General features: G+C 43.0%; 1 protein-coding gene across 9 annotated transcripts in view; it reads right to left on the reverse strand.

Moving 5' to 3' along the window:
* Positions 1-14,867, reverse strand: part of HMGXB3 (HMG-box containing 3) — an 83,322-nt gene extending 68,455 nt beyond the window's left edge. For 3 of the 9 annotated variants that reach the window (XR_009518940.1, XR_009518938.1, XR_009518939.1), the window contains exons 1-4: positions 11,653-11,945; positions 10,597-10,771; positions 6,527-7,024; positions 5,279-5,377 (exon numbers count right to left, since the gene is read on the reverse strand). Coding sequence is in view for 6 of the 9 variants with exons in the window: in XM_060008537.1 (XP_059864520.1) it covers positions 5,279-5,377; positions 6,527-7,024; positions 10,597-10,771; positions 11,653-11,810 (930 nt within the window). In the remaining 3 variants the exon portion in view is untranslated. Of the gene's footprint in view, positions 1-5,278; positions 5,378-6,526; positions 7,025-10,596; positions 10,772-11,652; positions 11,948-14,451 lie in introns of those variants that run through there. The other 6 variants (XM_060008541.1, XM_060008540.1, XM_060008536.1 and 3 more) reach the window with 4 other exon arrangements.
* Positions 14,868-16,462: the final 1,595 nt, after the last annotated feature.

Here is a 16,462-nt window from a genome sequence, read left to right on the forward strand (position 1 = left end):
CAGTTGAAACCAGGTCCTCTGACACTCCACAGAATTTGATCATCTGCATACAAATATATTCAGCCACTGGCTTGCACCATCTCCGATGATTTCCCTTTGAACAGAATGTATTACATTTCAGCTACAAATAGAAATTAGCCACACTCCATTTCTTGATTAATGCTGGAAAGAAAACACTTCCCTGTCAGATTTGTTCTGTCGCTTATGGTTTACTCAGCTACTAATCCCAACCTCCCTAGCCTGGCCAGAAAGCAAAAACTTCCCTTGGGAAACACCAAGCTGCCTCTAGGCTACCTCTGGCCAGAACACCTAAGGAAAAGGTGATTATGACAGTGATAGCAGGTCAAAGATGAGTGTGAAGTTGTGTGGCACCAAGGAAAGAGACCAGGGTTTGGGTTCCAATTTTGTCACTGACATACTGAATGAGCTGGGGGTAAGTCATCTTAGCTCTTGGGCCCTTGGTTTCCTCTTCTGTAAAATCACCTGCCCTTTCTGCTTAATGGATATATCCTGAGGAGCAAAAAGTTTGTGAGACTATCATTAATGGGTAAAACATTATATCTTATCTTTTCTCAGACTGTGGCCCCACGTGGAATATTCATTCTGAATACACCCTCAGAGCAAAGTTAGTGCTATAAATAAATTACCATGAATTTGGAAATACTCCTGAACAGCAACTTATAGAAATGACTTTAGGAAATAATGCTAGTGTTCAAGGCTGATGCTGCCTTCTTAAGTATTTCTAGAAGAGCCTGGCTGACACTTATTAAACCATGAAAGAATACAAATTTCCAGAACAGGAAAGGCTCAGGAAAAATAATTAGTTTATTACAACTTTCTTATCGAAGAAAGTATTGTTTATCCACAGCAGGGGTTTTAGAGGATAAGACAGATTGTGACAAGTTAAAGCTATGTACTATTAATCCTAAAAGAAACCAATACAATAACCAAGACAAAGTTAATAGCTCATAGGCCAACAAAGGAGATAGAATGGATTCATAAAATATACTTAATTATTTCAAAAGAAAGTACAACAAAACAGATAGGACCAAAACAATAACAACAAATAGTAAGAGGACTGATTTAAACCAAACCACATTAATAATCACATTAAATACATACAGCCTAAATACTATAATTAAAAGGCAGAGATCATCAGATAGGTCTTGCTCTTAGAGCCAAACTATATGCTGCCTACCAAAAAAGGTACAGTAGAAATACAAAGGTACAAACAGGTCAAAGGATGGAAAAAGATATACGTTGCTAATAACAATAATCAAAAGAAAGGTTGATATCAGAACTAAGTAGATTTCATAGGCAAGAATACTGCCAGAGATAAAGGTCATTTCATAATGAAGAAGCATTCAGTTTATCCAGAAGACGTAACAATCCTCAATGTTTGTGTACATAATAACAGTCAAAATACATGACACAAAAACTAATAGAACTGCAAAAAGAAACAGATAAATCTACAATGACAGATGGATGCTTTCTCTCAATAATTGACAGAAACAGTAGACAGAAAATCAGGAAGGATACAAAATCAATAAGGAACACTATCAATCAACTCAATCTAATCTGAAATGTATAGAACACTCCACCCAACAGCAGGAATACATATTCTTTTCAAGTGCACATAGAACATTTATCAAGACAATCCATATTCTGAGCCATAAAATAAACTGCAATCAATTTAAAAGGATTCAGGCCTTATAAAATACAAAGTTCTAACCACAATGGAATCAAATCAGAAATTGATAAAGACAGACACCTGGAAAATCCCAAATATCTGGAAAATAATTAAGTAACTCATGGGTTAAAGAAGTAAGTTAGAAAATACTTTGAACTGAATGAAAATGAAAACTGCACCGTATCAAAATTTGTGGGATGGGCTTCCCTAGTGGCACAGTGGTTAAGAATTTGCCTGCCAATGCAGGGGACACAGGTTCAAGCCCTGGTCCGGGAAGATCCCACATGCTGCCGAGCAACTAAGCCCATGAGCCGCAACTGCTCAGCCTGCACTCTAGAGTCACAAGCCACAACTACTGAACCTGTGTGCCACAACTACTGAAACCCGCACACCTAGAGCCTATGCTCCGCAACAAGGGAAGCCACCGCAATGAGAAGTCTGCGCACCACAGTGAAGAGTAGCCCCTGCTCCCTGCAACTAGAGGAAGCCCCACGCAGCAACAAAGACCCAATACAACCAAAAATAAATAAATAAAATAAATTTATTAAAAAAAAATTTGGGGGGGATGCCACTAAAGCAGTGCTTAGAGGGAAATGAAGCACTAAGCAGCTATATTACAAGAGAAGCTCTCAAATCAATGACCTCAGCTTCTACCCTAAGAAACTAGAAAAGACCAAATTAAACCCAAAGTAAGCAGAAGAATGATAGAAATGAGTAAAACAGAAAGCAGAAAAACAATAGAGAAAATCAATGAAACCAAAACCTTGTTCTCTGAGAGCAATAAAATCAGTAACCTCTAGCCAAGCTTATCAGGAAAAAAGAAAGAAGACCCAAATTACCAGTATCAGTAATGGAAAGTAAACTCACTACAAATTCTATAGATATTAAAAGGATAAAAATTCCACAAAACTTTAAACATAGAATTACCACATGATCCAGCAATTGTACTCTTGAGGTATATACCCAAAAGAACTGAAAGCAGGGACTCAGACATTTGTACACCAAAGCTCATAGTAGCACTGTTCACAACAGTCAAAACGTAGAAACACACCAAATGTCCATCAATGTTTATGAATAGATAAAAAAAATATAGTATACACATGCAATGGAATATTATTCAGCCATAAAAAGGAGTGAAATTCTGATACATGCTACAAGATAGATGAACCTGAAAACATTATGCTAAGTGAAAAAGTCAGACCAAAAAGGAAATATTTGCATGATTCCACTTATTTGAGGTACCTAGAACACACAAATACTAAGACAGAAAGTAAAATAGCAATTACCAGGGCTTGGGGTGGAAACAGGTGGGCTGGGGAATGGGGAGTAACTATTTAATAGATACAGAGTTTCTGTTTGGGAAGATGAAAAAGTTCTGAAAATGGTTAATGGTAATGATTGCACAACATTGTAAATACATTTAACAGCACTTGAATTGTACACTTAAAATTGATTAAAATGGTTAACTTCATGTTATGTATATTTTACCACAGCTTTTTAAAAGAAGAATAAGGGAATGTTTTGAACAATTTTATGTCAATAAATTTGAGAATTCGGATGAAATGGACAAATTCCCTGAAAGACAAACTATCAAAGCTCACTCAAAAATAGATAATCTGAATAGTCCTATATATATTTTAAAAATCGGACTTGCCATTATAAACTTTCCCACAAAGAAATCTCCAGGCCCAGATAAGTTCACTGGTAATTCTAACCAAACATTTAAGGAAGAAATAATGCCAGTACTACACAAAACTCTTCCAAAAACAATTGGAAAAGCAGAAAATATTTCACAATTCATTCCATGAGGTAAGCACTACCTTGATACTAAAACAAGACAAACACTGTACAAGAAAATTAGAGACCAATAATATCCCTCGTGAATATAGATACAGAAATTCTGAACAAAATGTTATCAAATCAAATCCAATAATATATTAAAAGGATAATACATCATTGCCAAGTGGAGTTTATCCCAGGAACACAGAGTTGATTTAACATTTGAAAAATCATATTAATCACATTAACAAACTAAAAAAGAAAAAAAAACCACACGAAAAATTTTGACAAAATCCACCATCTCAAAAGACACACAAAAAATCTGAAAAATCCAACATCCATTCCTGATAAAAGCTCCCAGCAAAAGTAACTTCCTAAACATGATAAAGGTATCTCTGAAAAACCTACATCCAATATTAAACCTAATGATGAAAGACTGAATACCTTCCCCCTAAGACGACGCATAAAACACAGATATTGGCTCTAACCACTTCTATTCAACGCTGTACTGGAGAGGTCCTCAACAAAACCATAAGACAAGAAAAAGAAATAAGGAATCCATATCAGAAAAGAAGAAATGAAACTATTAGCAGACAACACTGCCATCTATGTTAAAAATGCAATAGAATCTACGAAAAGGCTAGCAGAATACATGAGTTTATTAGCAAAGTTGCAGCACACAAGTTTAATAAGGAAAAAATCAATTGTATTACTATATACTAGCAGTGAACTATTAGAAATTGAAAATAGTTTTAAAATACCATTTACAGGGACTTCCCTAGTGGTCCAGTGGTTAAGAATCCCCCTTACAATGCAGGGAACGTGGGTTCGATCCCTGGTCGGGGAACTAAGATCCCACATGCCGTGGGGCAACTAAGCCCGGGCACTCTAGAGCCCACTGGCCACAACTAGAGAGCCCACGTACTAGAGAGAAGCCCACGTGCTGCAATGAAAGATCCTGCATGCCGCAACTAAGACCCAATGCAGCCAAATAGATAAATATTTTTTTAAAAATAAAATACCATTTACAATATCATAAAGAAACATGAGATATTTAGGAATAAATCTCAGCCCACATGCTGCAGTGTGTGATGGAAAAAACATTTGAGAATCAAAAGACCCAGGGTCCTCGTTCTGCCTTGTTTTGCAGCCCAGTGGCCTTGAATCAGAGAGAGAACAAGTCCTTTCTCTTCTCTGGACCTTTTTCCTAACCTGCACAATAACAGGATTGAATTAGATCAGTGATCCCTCAATTTTTCTAAAACACGTATGCTTCAGAAATTTTATTTTATTTATATATATTTTTTGCGGTACCCGGGCCTCTCACCACTGTGGCCTCTCCCGTTGCGGAGCACAGGCTCTGGACGCGCAGGCTCAGCGGCCATGGCTCACGGGCCCAGCCGCTCCGCGGCATGTGGGATCTTCCCAGACCAGGGCACGAACCCGTGTCCCCTGCAACGGCAGGCGGACTCTCAACCACTGCGCCACCAGGGAAGCCCTGCTTCAGAAATTTTGATAAAAGCCATGGAACCTATCCCAGGAAAATACTCTCTCAAGGAGAAAAGTTTGTATGTAACTTGAGGAGTTCATGGAGGTCCGTTGAACTGGACCTCCTTGAGGAGGTTCCTGCGGAGGTCCATTCACAGACCCTCCCCCACTCCCTCACCCCCAGTTAAGAATACCTGAACCAGAAAAACCTCTGAGATCTTTGCCAGTCCCAATGTCCTAAGTTTGTTAAGACTTTTAGAAAACTACCTGGAAGAGAATTCTTATGGAGCCTTAATCTCCTTGAACTCCCCACACACTGACCAGTTTGATGGAGGTGGGGTTCTCCACAACCGAGTAGGCAGGAAGAGGCAACATGATGAATTGTGCAGCTGGCGCAGAGGAGCTAATCTCACTGGAATCCTGTAGGTACGTGGAGAGAAGAAAGTTTTATTGAGATGGAGTGAAGAACACCCAGGACCATCCACAACACTGAAGACCAATCAAGTCCAATAACCATAGATAATGTGCTTATCCAACGGGCACATCAAAAAAATGAATTAATCTATAATTATCTCAAAATAAAAGTTTAATTAAGAACAAACAGAGACAGAGAAAACCAGTACCACAAGGAATGTGCTATCCTCATTTTACAGATGAGAAAACTGAGGTTCTGAAGAGACTCAGAACCCCTAGATCACATAAGCAGTTAGTGAAAGAACCCAATTCTTCTGACCCTGTCAAATGTTCTTAGCGACCTATTAATCTGCCTTAACTAGTGGCATGCTTCATCATCATAAACAGCACTGCGGCAACAAGTAATAAAACAGATTTACGCCTGGCACAGAATCCTCTGCAGGGCTATCTGCTCTCATCCATCTAGGCCACAGGGGCCGCCGCATGCTGGTCCTCTTAGCCTAAGCAGAACAACTACCTCTTTGAGGATGCCATCGCACCCGGAGTAATAGCATGGTGGCAGCTCCCCAACTCTCCACTTCCAGGGGACCAGGCTGTGGAATCACGGAAATCACTGTTCTTTCTCCTCAACTGGGCATGACAGGAAAGCCACTGGGGAGATACCTCCCTCTTCTTTCTCAGCTATTAGTCCCATCAACCTGGCCCTGAAGAGAACTTCCTTCTTCCTACTTACTCTGTGCCCAACAAGACTATTTAAAAAAATTCTCCTGAACAGTTCAAGGTGCCATTGTGTTTGCTGAAACAATCTTAAGGGAACATGAAATTCTAACTAATACTAATAGCCAAACAGATCCTGGCTCTGACTCATGGACAGCCCAAATATCATCCCCATCCCTCCTGTTAACGTACCTTATCTCATGTGAAGAAAATGTTGGCTATACTGGGCAAGAGGAGTTGGTGAGGGTGCCTAAGAAACTGAAGCCTGGGGACTTGGACCAAGCCTGGGGACAAAAAGGTTCAAGAGAACTGCAGTCCAACTAGAAGTGCCACACCAGTATTCTTACTTACCACTATTTCAGAATCACACTGCATGGTGCTAGCTGCCTTTTTAACAATCCCAGGTAAAGCAAAATCATCAGAACCAAAGTCACTTACCCTCATGACTGTTACCACTGACATGCTCTCCCCAATCTGGGGGTGGGGCACAGCCAGGCTTCCAGTGGGGAGGTCTGGTGAGCCGTTCACTAAGGTCTCTTCAATTACCAGGCTTGTCTGGTAAGGTTGGTGGCTCTCCCCTACCTCCAGGGAAGCCTCATTTAGGAGCACATCCGGGCCGAGGATCTCTGAGGTGGTGATCTCCTGTACAGCACCTGGCTGGGCAAGGGCTCCCACATCCTCAGCTAAGGCCTCCACAGCCAGACATTGTTCTGCCATGCCTGCATGGCTGGGCACTGTCTCCAGGGCAGTGTTGGACACAAGGGATGGTCCTCTAGGGGACATTTGGTTCTGGGCCACACACAGCTCTAGCTGAGAACAGCTCCGCTCCTCCTGCAGGCTGCTCTTTGGGATGATGATATAATCTGAGCGAGGGAGGATCTTGCGGAAACCTGGGATGTCCGGAACCACAGCGGTCAGTGCAGAGAGTTTAGAGTTCTGAGGATGAAAAAGCCAGGTCGGGGAGACAAGCAGAGATAAATGGAATAAGACCACATAGATATATACTTATAAGCCTTTTTTTTCTTCGTTTTTTTCTGCAAAGGAACCAGAAAGACTCCATTCTCTTGACCTAAGACTTAGACAGGGTCAGCCTCTGCCAATAGCAATGTCATCTTCATCTGAATCACACTTTAGCCAATGTAACTTACTCACTCAATCACATAGGAGACAGATAACGTGGATTAGATTCGAGAAAGGGCACTGATCTTGGCATCTTAAACTGTGAGCTGAAATCCCAGGTCTGGCATAGTCTTAAACAAATCCTTTCCCTTTTTTTGGCCTTGCTGCCCCATCTGTAAAACGAGGGAGCTGAATCTGGCTATCTATGAGTTCCTTTCCAGCTTTGATACTTTAGGATTCCAAAGTAGCTGAAGATTTAGATACCAGAATGTATAATGCTCAGTGAAACCTTTAAAAGCATCAAATACAAACCAACAGGCCATGTTGGATCTCAGGGCAGCAAGCAAGGATTCTGATATCACTGGCTTCTTCCAGACTTGCAAAGAAGAGAATGAACAGATCACAAAGCTATCAATCAATAAGAAGGCTTCACGAGAGAATGTGTATAGGGAAGTGGTTATCTGATAAGCACTGAATATATTGGGAGGTGATGGGGAGGGAGAAGAATATAAATATTAACAATGACCTAGGATCTTAAGGTTCAGAAAATAATTTCCTGGCTTTTAAAGCAATACTACTAAGTTAGGTACTATTATTATTCCCACTTCACAAATGAGGGCACTGAAGCTCAAGGAGGATAAACTTTCCCAAAACACATAATTAGTAAGTAGTAAAGGTGGGACTCCAGGCCAGGTCTTCTAAGGAGCAAGGAGACCAGGTACTAGAAGCACAGCCCTGCATGGCTAACTGGCACCAAGAAAAAGGTGCTTTTATTTTTTTCAATTTAAACTGAAAGTTACCCAATGAGGAAGATAGAAAAGTTCAAAATGAACAGATAAGTGAGAACTGAAATTAAACAGACCAAAAAATAATTTCAGAAGCATCATTTAAAAGGAGCTAAGTCAATTACAAAAGGATCCTTAAATAAATCAAAAGCAAGAAGTCAATGAGACTACTTAGGGTACAAAGGAAGCAGTCAGAGATGAAAGTTAAAAGAAGCACTGAGATGAAACATGAAAGCAGACTGTCCAAATCCTTTATGGAGCCTTTACCGGAGAGATAATGAAGAAATGATATTCTCAAGTCACGCTTTGAAGCAGACAGGTCAAGAGAACAAGACTAAATGGTGGCAAATACATAGGTTGGTCTGGACTTAATCAACAAATCCAAGCACAAGAAACCAGGGCAGCATGAATGGCAGTCATCTTACAGACTGTAAGGAATGACACTGGAACCATAGGCCCAGCCACTTGGCAGGAGACCTGAAGGGCTGCCAAGGAGACAGCCTGCCCCAAGGCCTCTGACAGGCTCCCTAAGTATGCAGGCAGGAGGGTCCCACCTGTACACCAGGTAATCAGGGAGAGGCCAAACAGCATATAAAGCCTGTCTTGGTACATTCCAGATGCTCATTAAATGCCACCTTTTCTTATTATATGGTCACTGGACATTTAATCTACTCAAGAGTGTTATTTACTCACCAAGTCAGAACTCAGCTAGGTGTTTTACATTGTCCATTTTAAACATTGTGAATAGATACTATTATCCCCATTTTACAAATGAGGAAAGCAGGACTCAAAGGTTAAGTGATTCTTCCAAGGTTACAGCTAGTTAATATTAGAGCTAGTCTATTAATGATCTTGGGGGTATTGGTAAAGATGATGGTAGATATAAATTTACATATGGATAAGGAAAAATCATTGTAGATGATCTACTTAATTTTTTTTAAAAAAGCCTTAATAAGGACCTATATTAGTGTCTGGTTTTAAAAACCATATCACTCCAAGATTAGGTAAAATTTTCTTATATCATGGGCAAAAAGTTTGTGACCTTATAAGGGAGAAACCAAAAAAAATATGTGTACCTTTCCTTGACTCCGCCTCCCCCTCTCCACAGGGATTGTTTCCTAGACTCACAGTTTACAAACAAATCATCTAGAGGAGAAGTACAGAGTGGCATCTCCAAGACTGTACGTAACACAAAGCTCTTCCAAGAAGGTAAATGCCAAGCCAACAAGGACAAAATAATCTAAATGGCATAATCAGTGGCAGATGGGCTCCACTAAAGGAAATACAACCCATTCTGCTATAACATAGCTGTTGCATTCCTGAAGAACCTTTGCTCTTCATTATAAAAAAAGAAGTTAGAGACAATTGTTTCAATTGAAAAAAAAAAGAAGTTAAGGTTAAAAGGTTTCAGCTTGCAATAACAAGGTTATTTTTCCTGCAGGAATTTCAGTTAAAAAAAAAAAACAGCAGGGCTTCCCTGGTGGTACAGTGGTTAAGAATCCGCATGCCAATTCGGATGGGTTAGAGTCCTGGTCTGGGAAGATCCCACATGCCGCAGAGCAACGAAGCCCGGGAGCCACAACTACTGAGCCTGCGCTCTAGAACCCGCGTGCCACAACTACCGAAGCCCACTTGACTAGAGTCCGTGCTCTGCAACAAGAGAAGCCACTGCAATGAGAAGCCCGCGCACTGCAACGAAGAGTAGCCCCCACTCGCCACAACTAGAGAAAGCCTGCACGCAGCAACGAAGACCCCACACAGCCATAAATAAATTAATTAAATTAATAAATTAAAAAAAAACAGCAGTGTTAACAGTTGTCAGTCCATTTTATTCCTGTGAACTAGAAATAACAAAATGGCTGACAGACACAAACCTAAGTGCTTCCTTGCTTATTCTTTAATCCAAGCACTCAAAGGCTCAATGTCCTCCATCAATTTCACCTTTAGCCTTCCACTTTTCCTTCTAGCACAGTTCAATACCACCAGTAACCAGTGGTAACAAAAGAACGTTGCCTTAAATAAAGCAGCTGTGTCTACCTCTAAACTTGCAAGCCTAATTGCTGATTACGTTATAACTGACAGTGGTGAGCACAACACAAATTAATTATACTTACACTCAACAGATAACATGAAACATGGTGTAGGGAAAATGCCTGTAGAAGCTACTCTATAAAAGAAAAATAACACTAACTACCCACAAGGACAAGTGGCTCCAAGTTTTGCTAAAATTCAGAAAAGGAACCTAAGGCTCACTGGAGATCATGTACTGCTGCAAGCAAAGAGTAGAGAGTGCAGGGCATGACCGAAATGGAAACAGACAGGGAGTTCCCTGGCAGTCCAGTGTTTATGACTTGGCACGCTGCCATGGCCTGGGTTCAATACCTGGTACCTGGTCAGGGAACTGAGATCCCCCAACCCACGCAGCAAAGCCAAAAAAAAAAAGAAGCAGACAATATCAGACTCAAGAAAGGTAAAAATGACTCAACTCAAAGTTTTCCTAAGAAGAGAGAAGGAAACCGGAGAACAGGGGGTTGGACTCCCCAAAGCCTCACCACTAAGGCAATGGAGGTATTAGCTGAAGAAGAGGAAAAAAAAATTACTTACAGGATCCAAACCTTCTTTCTCTAGTTTGGCTTTCTCCAAGTAGTAACTCCTCTCGGCCACACTGAGAAGCCTCCAACTCTCACTAATCTTCTTATTGATCTCAGATTGAGGGAGGTGGGGGAGCTCCTGCTGCACTTTCAGGTAGATGTCATAATAGTACAGAAGGTAAGCAGACCTGAGGAAGCAAGGACTTCTTAAGGTTTTCCCTCACTCAACCAGTAAATACTACAATGTTTGAGTAGTGAAGAGCTAAATACAAAACCTAGCTTTTCATTTCAAAAGCATTTCTCTAAATAGAGACTGAAGCAAAGAAACATTTAAATAACACCCCCAAAGGGTGAACAGGGGGAGGTTTCTCCCTCCAGAAACGTGGAAGCAAAGGCTTGTCTGGTCTACTTTTCCATGACCACATTTTCGGCAGGGCTTAAATCCCAACATGGGCAAAGATAGATAAAGGTGTCCCGTCATTCCACTTTCAGGAAAAGGTTAATTAGAGAACTAATTATCACTCACACCCTACTCTTCTACACAGCCTTTGGTCATCTCACTGGTCAACAGCACCTCGCCAAGGCTGAGGGAGGGAAGCAAGCAGAACTATCAAAGTGACCCAGTGCTGGGAGCCTCAGCAAGAAGTCTGGAGTGTTCACAGTTAAGGGGGAGCTTAGAGCTGCAATTTGGATATTCTTAATAGATATCATTGGCGCTATTTGTAATTCCAAATTTTTATTGATGTCCTAATTAAATATTTAAATAACAATGGCATTAATAATAAATACAGTGGTTCTCTTGTAGCGAGCTTCCACCATTTGTATGTATATTTCCTGCTAAAGCCTAGAAACACGACCAAGATTTGGACAGGAATGGCAACTGCTGGCATCCATCAGCCACTTCCCACTCTCAATCACCGTTTCCCCCCAACCCCACTGCCCATCAGGAGACTTCAACAAATGACATGGCACTCTCAGTGAAACTGGACACAGGCTGAAGTCTTCTTCAACACAGCTCTCCAAGCAGCTTCTGTTTATAAATGCCAGCTATCAAAATGTGTTGGCTAACCTGGGTTTCTTGGCCTTTTCTCCATGTATTTTATACTTTTTCTTCTTCTTGGGTGGCCCAGGGGAAGTGTAACAGTAGGCTTCCTCAATTTCCTCCATCACGACAGTTACCTCAGTACCATCATATGATGCATCCATGGCTAGAGGAAAGTCAAACATAAACAAGGTTCAAGAACCTACCCTAAAGGGGAGAGCGGCCTCCTGATCCAATGATCCTTATCTCTGCCAGGGCCTTAAGACTCAGTCACTTGCCAAACTCATCAGATGGATCCTAAGAAGCACCTGGGGAACCTACTAAACATTCAGATTCCAGGGTTCCACCTCAGCCCTTCTGAATCAGAATCACTAAAGGGTGTGGCAATCCATGTGCTTAACACGTGCACCTGGTGAGTCCTCTGACTAGGCAAACCTGGAATCACTAGCTTAGAGAGCCCTTTCACTTTTACTCACTCATGGGATGCTCAGTAATCCTTCAACTCAAAGATTAGCCCCACATTGTAAGAATTCCATATGGTAACAGGTAAATACTTGGCCAGGAGTCAGTTCTGGACACTCCCTCATGGCATCACCTTAAGCAAAATGCTTCACTGATTCACTCATTCATTCAAACGTGTTAAGTGCCAATATGTAGCAAGTTTCTTTACATTCTGCCAGTTTGTATGACTTTGGGCAGGTCCTCTAGCTGCTTTAGGTTCAGTTCTCTCACACATTAACAAGAGATGTCTCACCCACCTTACCACACTTATAGTGATAAGGCTCAAGGACATAACTCCATTTGAGAATAGTGCTATACAAAAAGGGTTCATTATTAAAGATGAATCATCTCTGCCTGAGATGCTTAACGACCTGCCCAAGGCCACCACACCCAGGAACTTGAAAGGCAGATTTTTTAGTTCAAAAATCCAACTGTGAGCCTTCTTCCATTATACTATACTGCTCCCATCTCCACCCACAACCCTCTAAACCAGCACTGTTCAAAACACTTTTTGTGATGACAGAAATGTTCTTCATCTGTGCTGCTCCAATACTGTAGCTACTTATGGCTACTGAGCACCTGAAATATGGCTTGTGTGATTGAAGAACTCAATTGATTTCATTTTATTTAATTGTAATTGGTTTAAATAACCACACATGGTTAGCAACTACGGTACTGAACAGCTCAGGTCTAAACAGTAATCTGACAGACTGATATTAACTCTCTAGCACTGGCCTAAGAAACAGAAAACCTACTAATAGCTTTTCCTAGGGAAAGGAAGGCATTAAAAAAATTCAATGACTAGTTCAAGAAGAGTTAGTTTATTTGTGGCCACATTCTAAGTTGGAGTTTTACCCACAGACTCAATCCTTGGGTTCAAGAAGAGTTCGTTTATTTGTGGCCACACGCTAAGCTGGAGTTTTACCCACAGACTCAATCCTTGGATGGAGAAAGGCTCCCAAAAACCACTTGAATTTTATGAGAGAGAAATAATATAGTTGCTCTGGGAAATCTGTCAGAAGATAATTTAGGATTCTGGGAAGAAGGAGCTGTGTAAGTAAATACAGAACTGATAAGTGTATTACAAGGCCTACTCACATCTCATTTAGAACTCACTCCACAAATGATGAGGTATCTGATAAAGTATAATGAGAAAAAAAGCACTGTGTGTTGAGTCAAGAGACCAGGATCCAAGTCTAAATTCTAACCATGCGATCTCAGATAAGTCTATTCCCCTCCCTAAATTTCAATTGTTCCTCAAGTGAGACTGAAGAGGCTGAAATCAGTGGCTCCTAACTTTTTGAGAGGCAAGAATCCCTTTGAGAATGTTGTAAAGCAGGAAAAACCCTCTCCCAGAAAATGCAGACAGGTGTTTCACCTATAATTTCAAAGATATACCTGAGGCTAAGAACACGTTATTCCTAAGGTTCTTTCTAGTTCTGTACCATGTCTAAATGATTTCCCTTCCCATTGGAAAACAAAACAAAAACAACAACAAAAGAACCCCACTGCATTCTGTTATAGTGCAACTCTGGAGAACATAACCCACAACTTGGCTCGGTAAGAGATAGGCCAGTGCCTTCATTGGGTAAGGGATGCTAGGGTTCAAATCAAGGCTATGTGGGGATGTGCTTTTTTTGCCTTTCATAATTGACTTCTCAGGCCTTGAGTCTTGCAGAGAAAAGCAATACTGCAGGAGAGCTTCTGTAAAGAATGACATACAGGGTTTTAGCACCCAGAACAAAACACAATCATTACAATCATATTGGGGTAGGGGCAAGAAGAGACTGAGTTTTGGCTTGTTTGAGTAGCCCGGTTTAAGCCTGGGTCCAAGAGTATTTTCAGATCCTAGGCCTCAGTACAGCAATGCAAAAAAAAAAAAAAAAAAAAAAAAGGCACGATAATATAAAGGTTAAAACCAAGGGCTCTGGAGGGCAGAAAATCAGGGTACTAAATTTAAGTTACGCATTTTAACAGGACGCGCACAGAGCTCTATGACCTTGAGCAATCTACTTACTCTCTCTAAGCCTCAGTTTTCTCATCTGTAAAAGAGAAGTAAGGCAGTACTTGAAATCTGTGACACGCTTTCACCGTCCTATCAGATCCTCCTCGGAACCTCATTAAATGGCTTCTGACAGCTCAGCAGTCGGCCATGGTCGGCCTACGGGCCTTAGATGTCCCAAAGGTACCGAATGCGGGAGGTAGAAACTAAGGCTCACTACTCCTACTTCGTAGAAGAGGCAACAAGGCTCAGAGAGCCGCAGCTCCCAGCTCGTGGGCGCCCAGCCGGTGCGGTGCGGCGCGGCGCTCGAAGGTGGGACTTACCCGGAGAAGCGTGCAAGCCGCGCGGCTCACATTCCCGGAGGCGCCCGGCCAGGGGGCTCGACGGGGGGGCTGGCCAGCGCACTCGCGCTCCCCGCTGTCGGAGAGAGGCGGCTCCAGTCGTGGCAGTGGCAACAAGGAAGTGGAGACGAGGACTCGCGCGCGCATCCCGGGGGCTAGAGGAGCCCCGGCCCCGCGGCCCCGCCCGGCGACACACGGCACGGAGTCGCGACAGCCCCTCTCTCTCCCCTTCCTCGGAGTCGTGATATGGGGTTGTAGAGGGCGGGTGTGGGAGCGCAGGTTCTCTCTGCAGGCTCTTCACCGACGCCTGCCGAGAGCCCCGGGGGTCAAGCCCCGGGGAGCCCGAGGAAGACAGCAGGCACACGGGCGTCGCCGCGGCACCGGTTCAGCAGCAGCAGCAGCAGCAGCACACCTCGGATCGCTAGGAAAACCCGTCCCGGCTGCCCTCGCGGCGCGCCGGAAGCGGCCGGCTGCGCGTGACTGCTTGCGACCCCTTGCGCAGGCGCAACAGTCCAGCCCGGGCTGAGGGGCGGGCCCCTAGAAACTGCTTAGAGACTTAGAAGGGGGCCGCTAAGGCGGACGGACTACTTCCGGCTAGAGGTTCCGGGAGGAGGAGGAAGCTGCGGCCGCCCACGGTGGGCGCCCTCAGCCCCCGGGCGTTGCCGTAGGGCGTTCAGGTAAATAGGGCGGGGCTGTGGCGAACGTGAGGGGTCGAGGCTCCGCCTCGCTTGTCAAAGCCACGTCTGGCCAGCAGAGCCCGAGCACCACCCTCCCAGCACGGAGTTCAAGGCCTGCCCCCAGTCCTCTTCACTCTGTCCCGGCTTGTTCAGGACAGGGTTCTTCTTAGTGCCGCATGAAGACGTCCTCCTCACCCCAGTAATCTGCCCTCAATCCGTCTCTCCCACCGTCCCACACTCAGTAATGGTAGTGAGTGATTCAAACGGAGCTGAATGACCATGTGGAGAGGCTCTGGAATCAGATAAGGATTGTCTTGTCCCTTCCCGCCAATGTCACAGATGGTGCCACATTCGTACAAGTCCCCTCACCCTCACTACCTTGCAAGTGCATTTCCAATCTGCCTACTTTTCTCCATCTACCACCGTCACCAGTCTTCTCCTAGTCACCGTCATCTCCTGCCTGGACTGGGGCAATTTCTTCCCATCTCCTCTCTTTTCCCTCTACAATCTATTCGCCACAACACGCAAATTGATCTTTTTGCACTGTAAGCCTGATTAGGTCACTCTCTGCTTAAGACCCTCCAGTGTCCTCTTGTTTACTTAGAATAAAATTCAAACTTATCTCGACCTACAAGACTTTGGCTTGGCTCTTGATTCATTCTTTCCACATCTCTTCTCAGTACTGGTTGTTCCCAGAACAAGCTATATAGCACTCTGTGGTGTTCAGAATGCTAGCTTTGTGCTGAGCCTCCTCGGGATTGAATCCCAGTCCCACCACATGTAAGCGATATTAAGCATGGAAAGTAACAAATTATGATTACAAAGGACCAATAATTGGTTCTCATTTCAGTAAATGGCATCACCATCCACTCAATTGCTCAGTGCTCAAGCCAGAAATCTGGGAATTATCCTTGACTCCTCTTGCACCTCACATCCAGTCCATCAGCAAGATCCGCAAAAACATAGTCCCAAACTGACTACTTCTTACCATCTTCACTATTACTCTATCCAAGCCACCATTATCTCACATCTGGACTCCGGCAACAGCCTCCTAACTAGTCTCTTTCTTTTTCTCTGACACCCTTCCATTCCATTCTTCACACAGCAGTCATCTTTCTCCTTGCTTAAAATCCTCCAGGAGCTTCTTGTTGCACTCAAATTAACATATCCCAACTATATATGGCCTACTAGGCTAGCCTGCATTTACCTTCAGATTTAGGGCCACCTCTTAGGAAAATGGACTTTACCTATTAGGTTCTCCACCTTGCAACCAAAAGACTCTTTCTAAAGTGCAAATCTGATCATGTCATTCCAAA

Source organism: Delphinus delphis, chromosome 3, assembly GCF_949987515.2.
Source record: "Delphinus delphis chromosome 3, mDelDel1.2, whole genome shotgun sequence".
Taxonomy (NCBI): domain Eukaryota; kingdom Metazoa; phylum Chordata; class Mammalia; order Artiodactyla; family Delphinidae; genus Delphinus; species Delphinus delphis.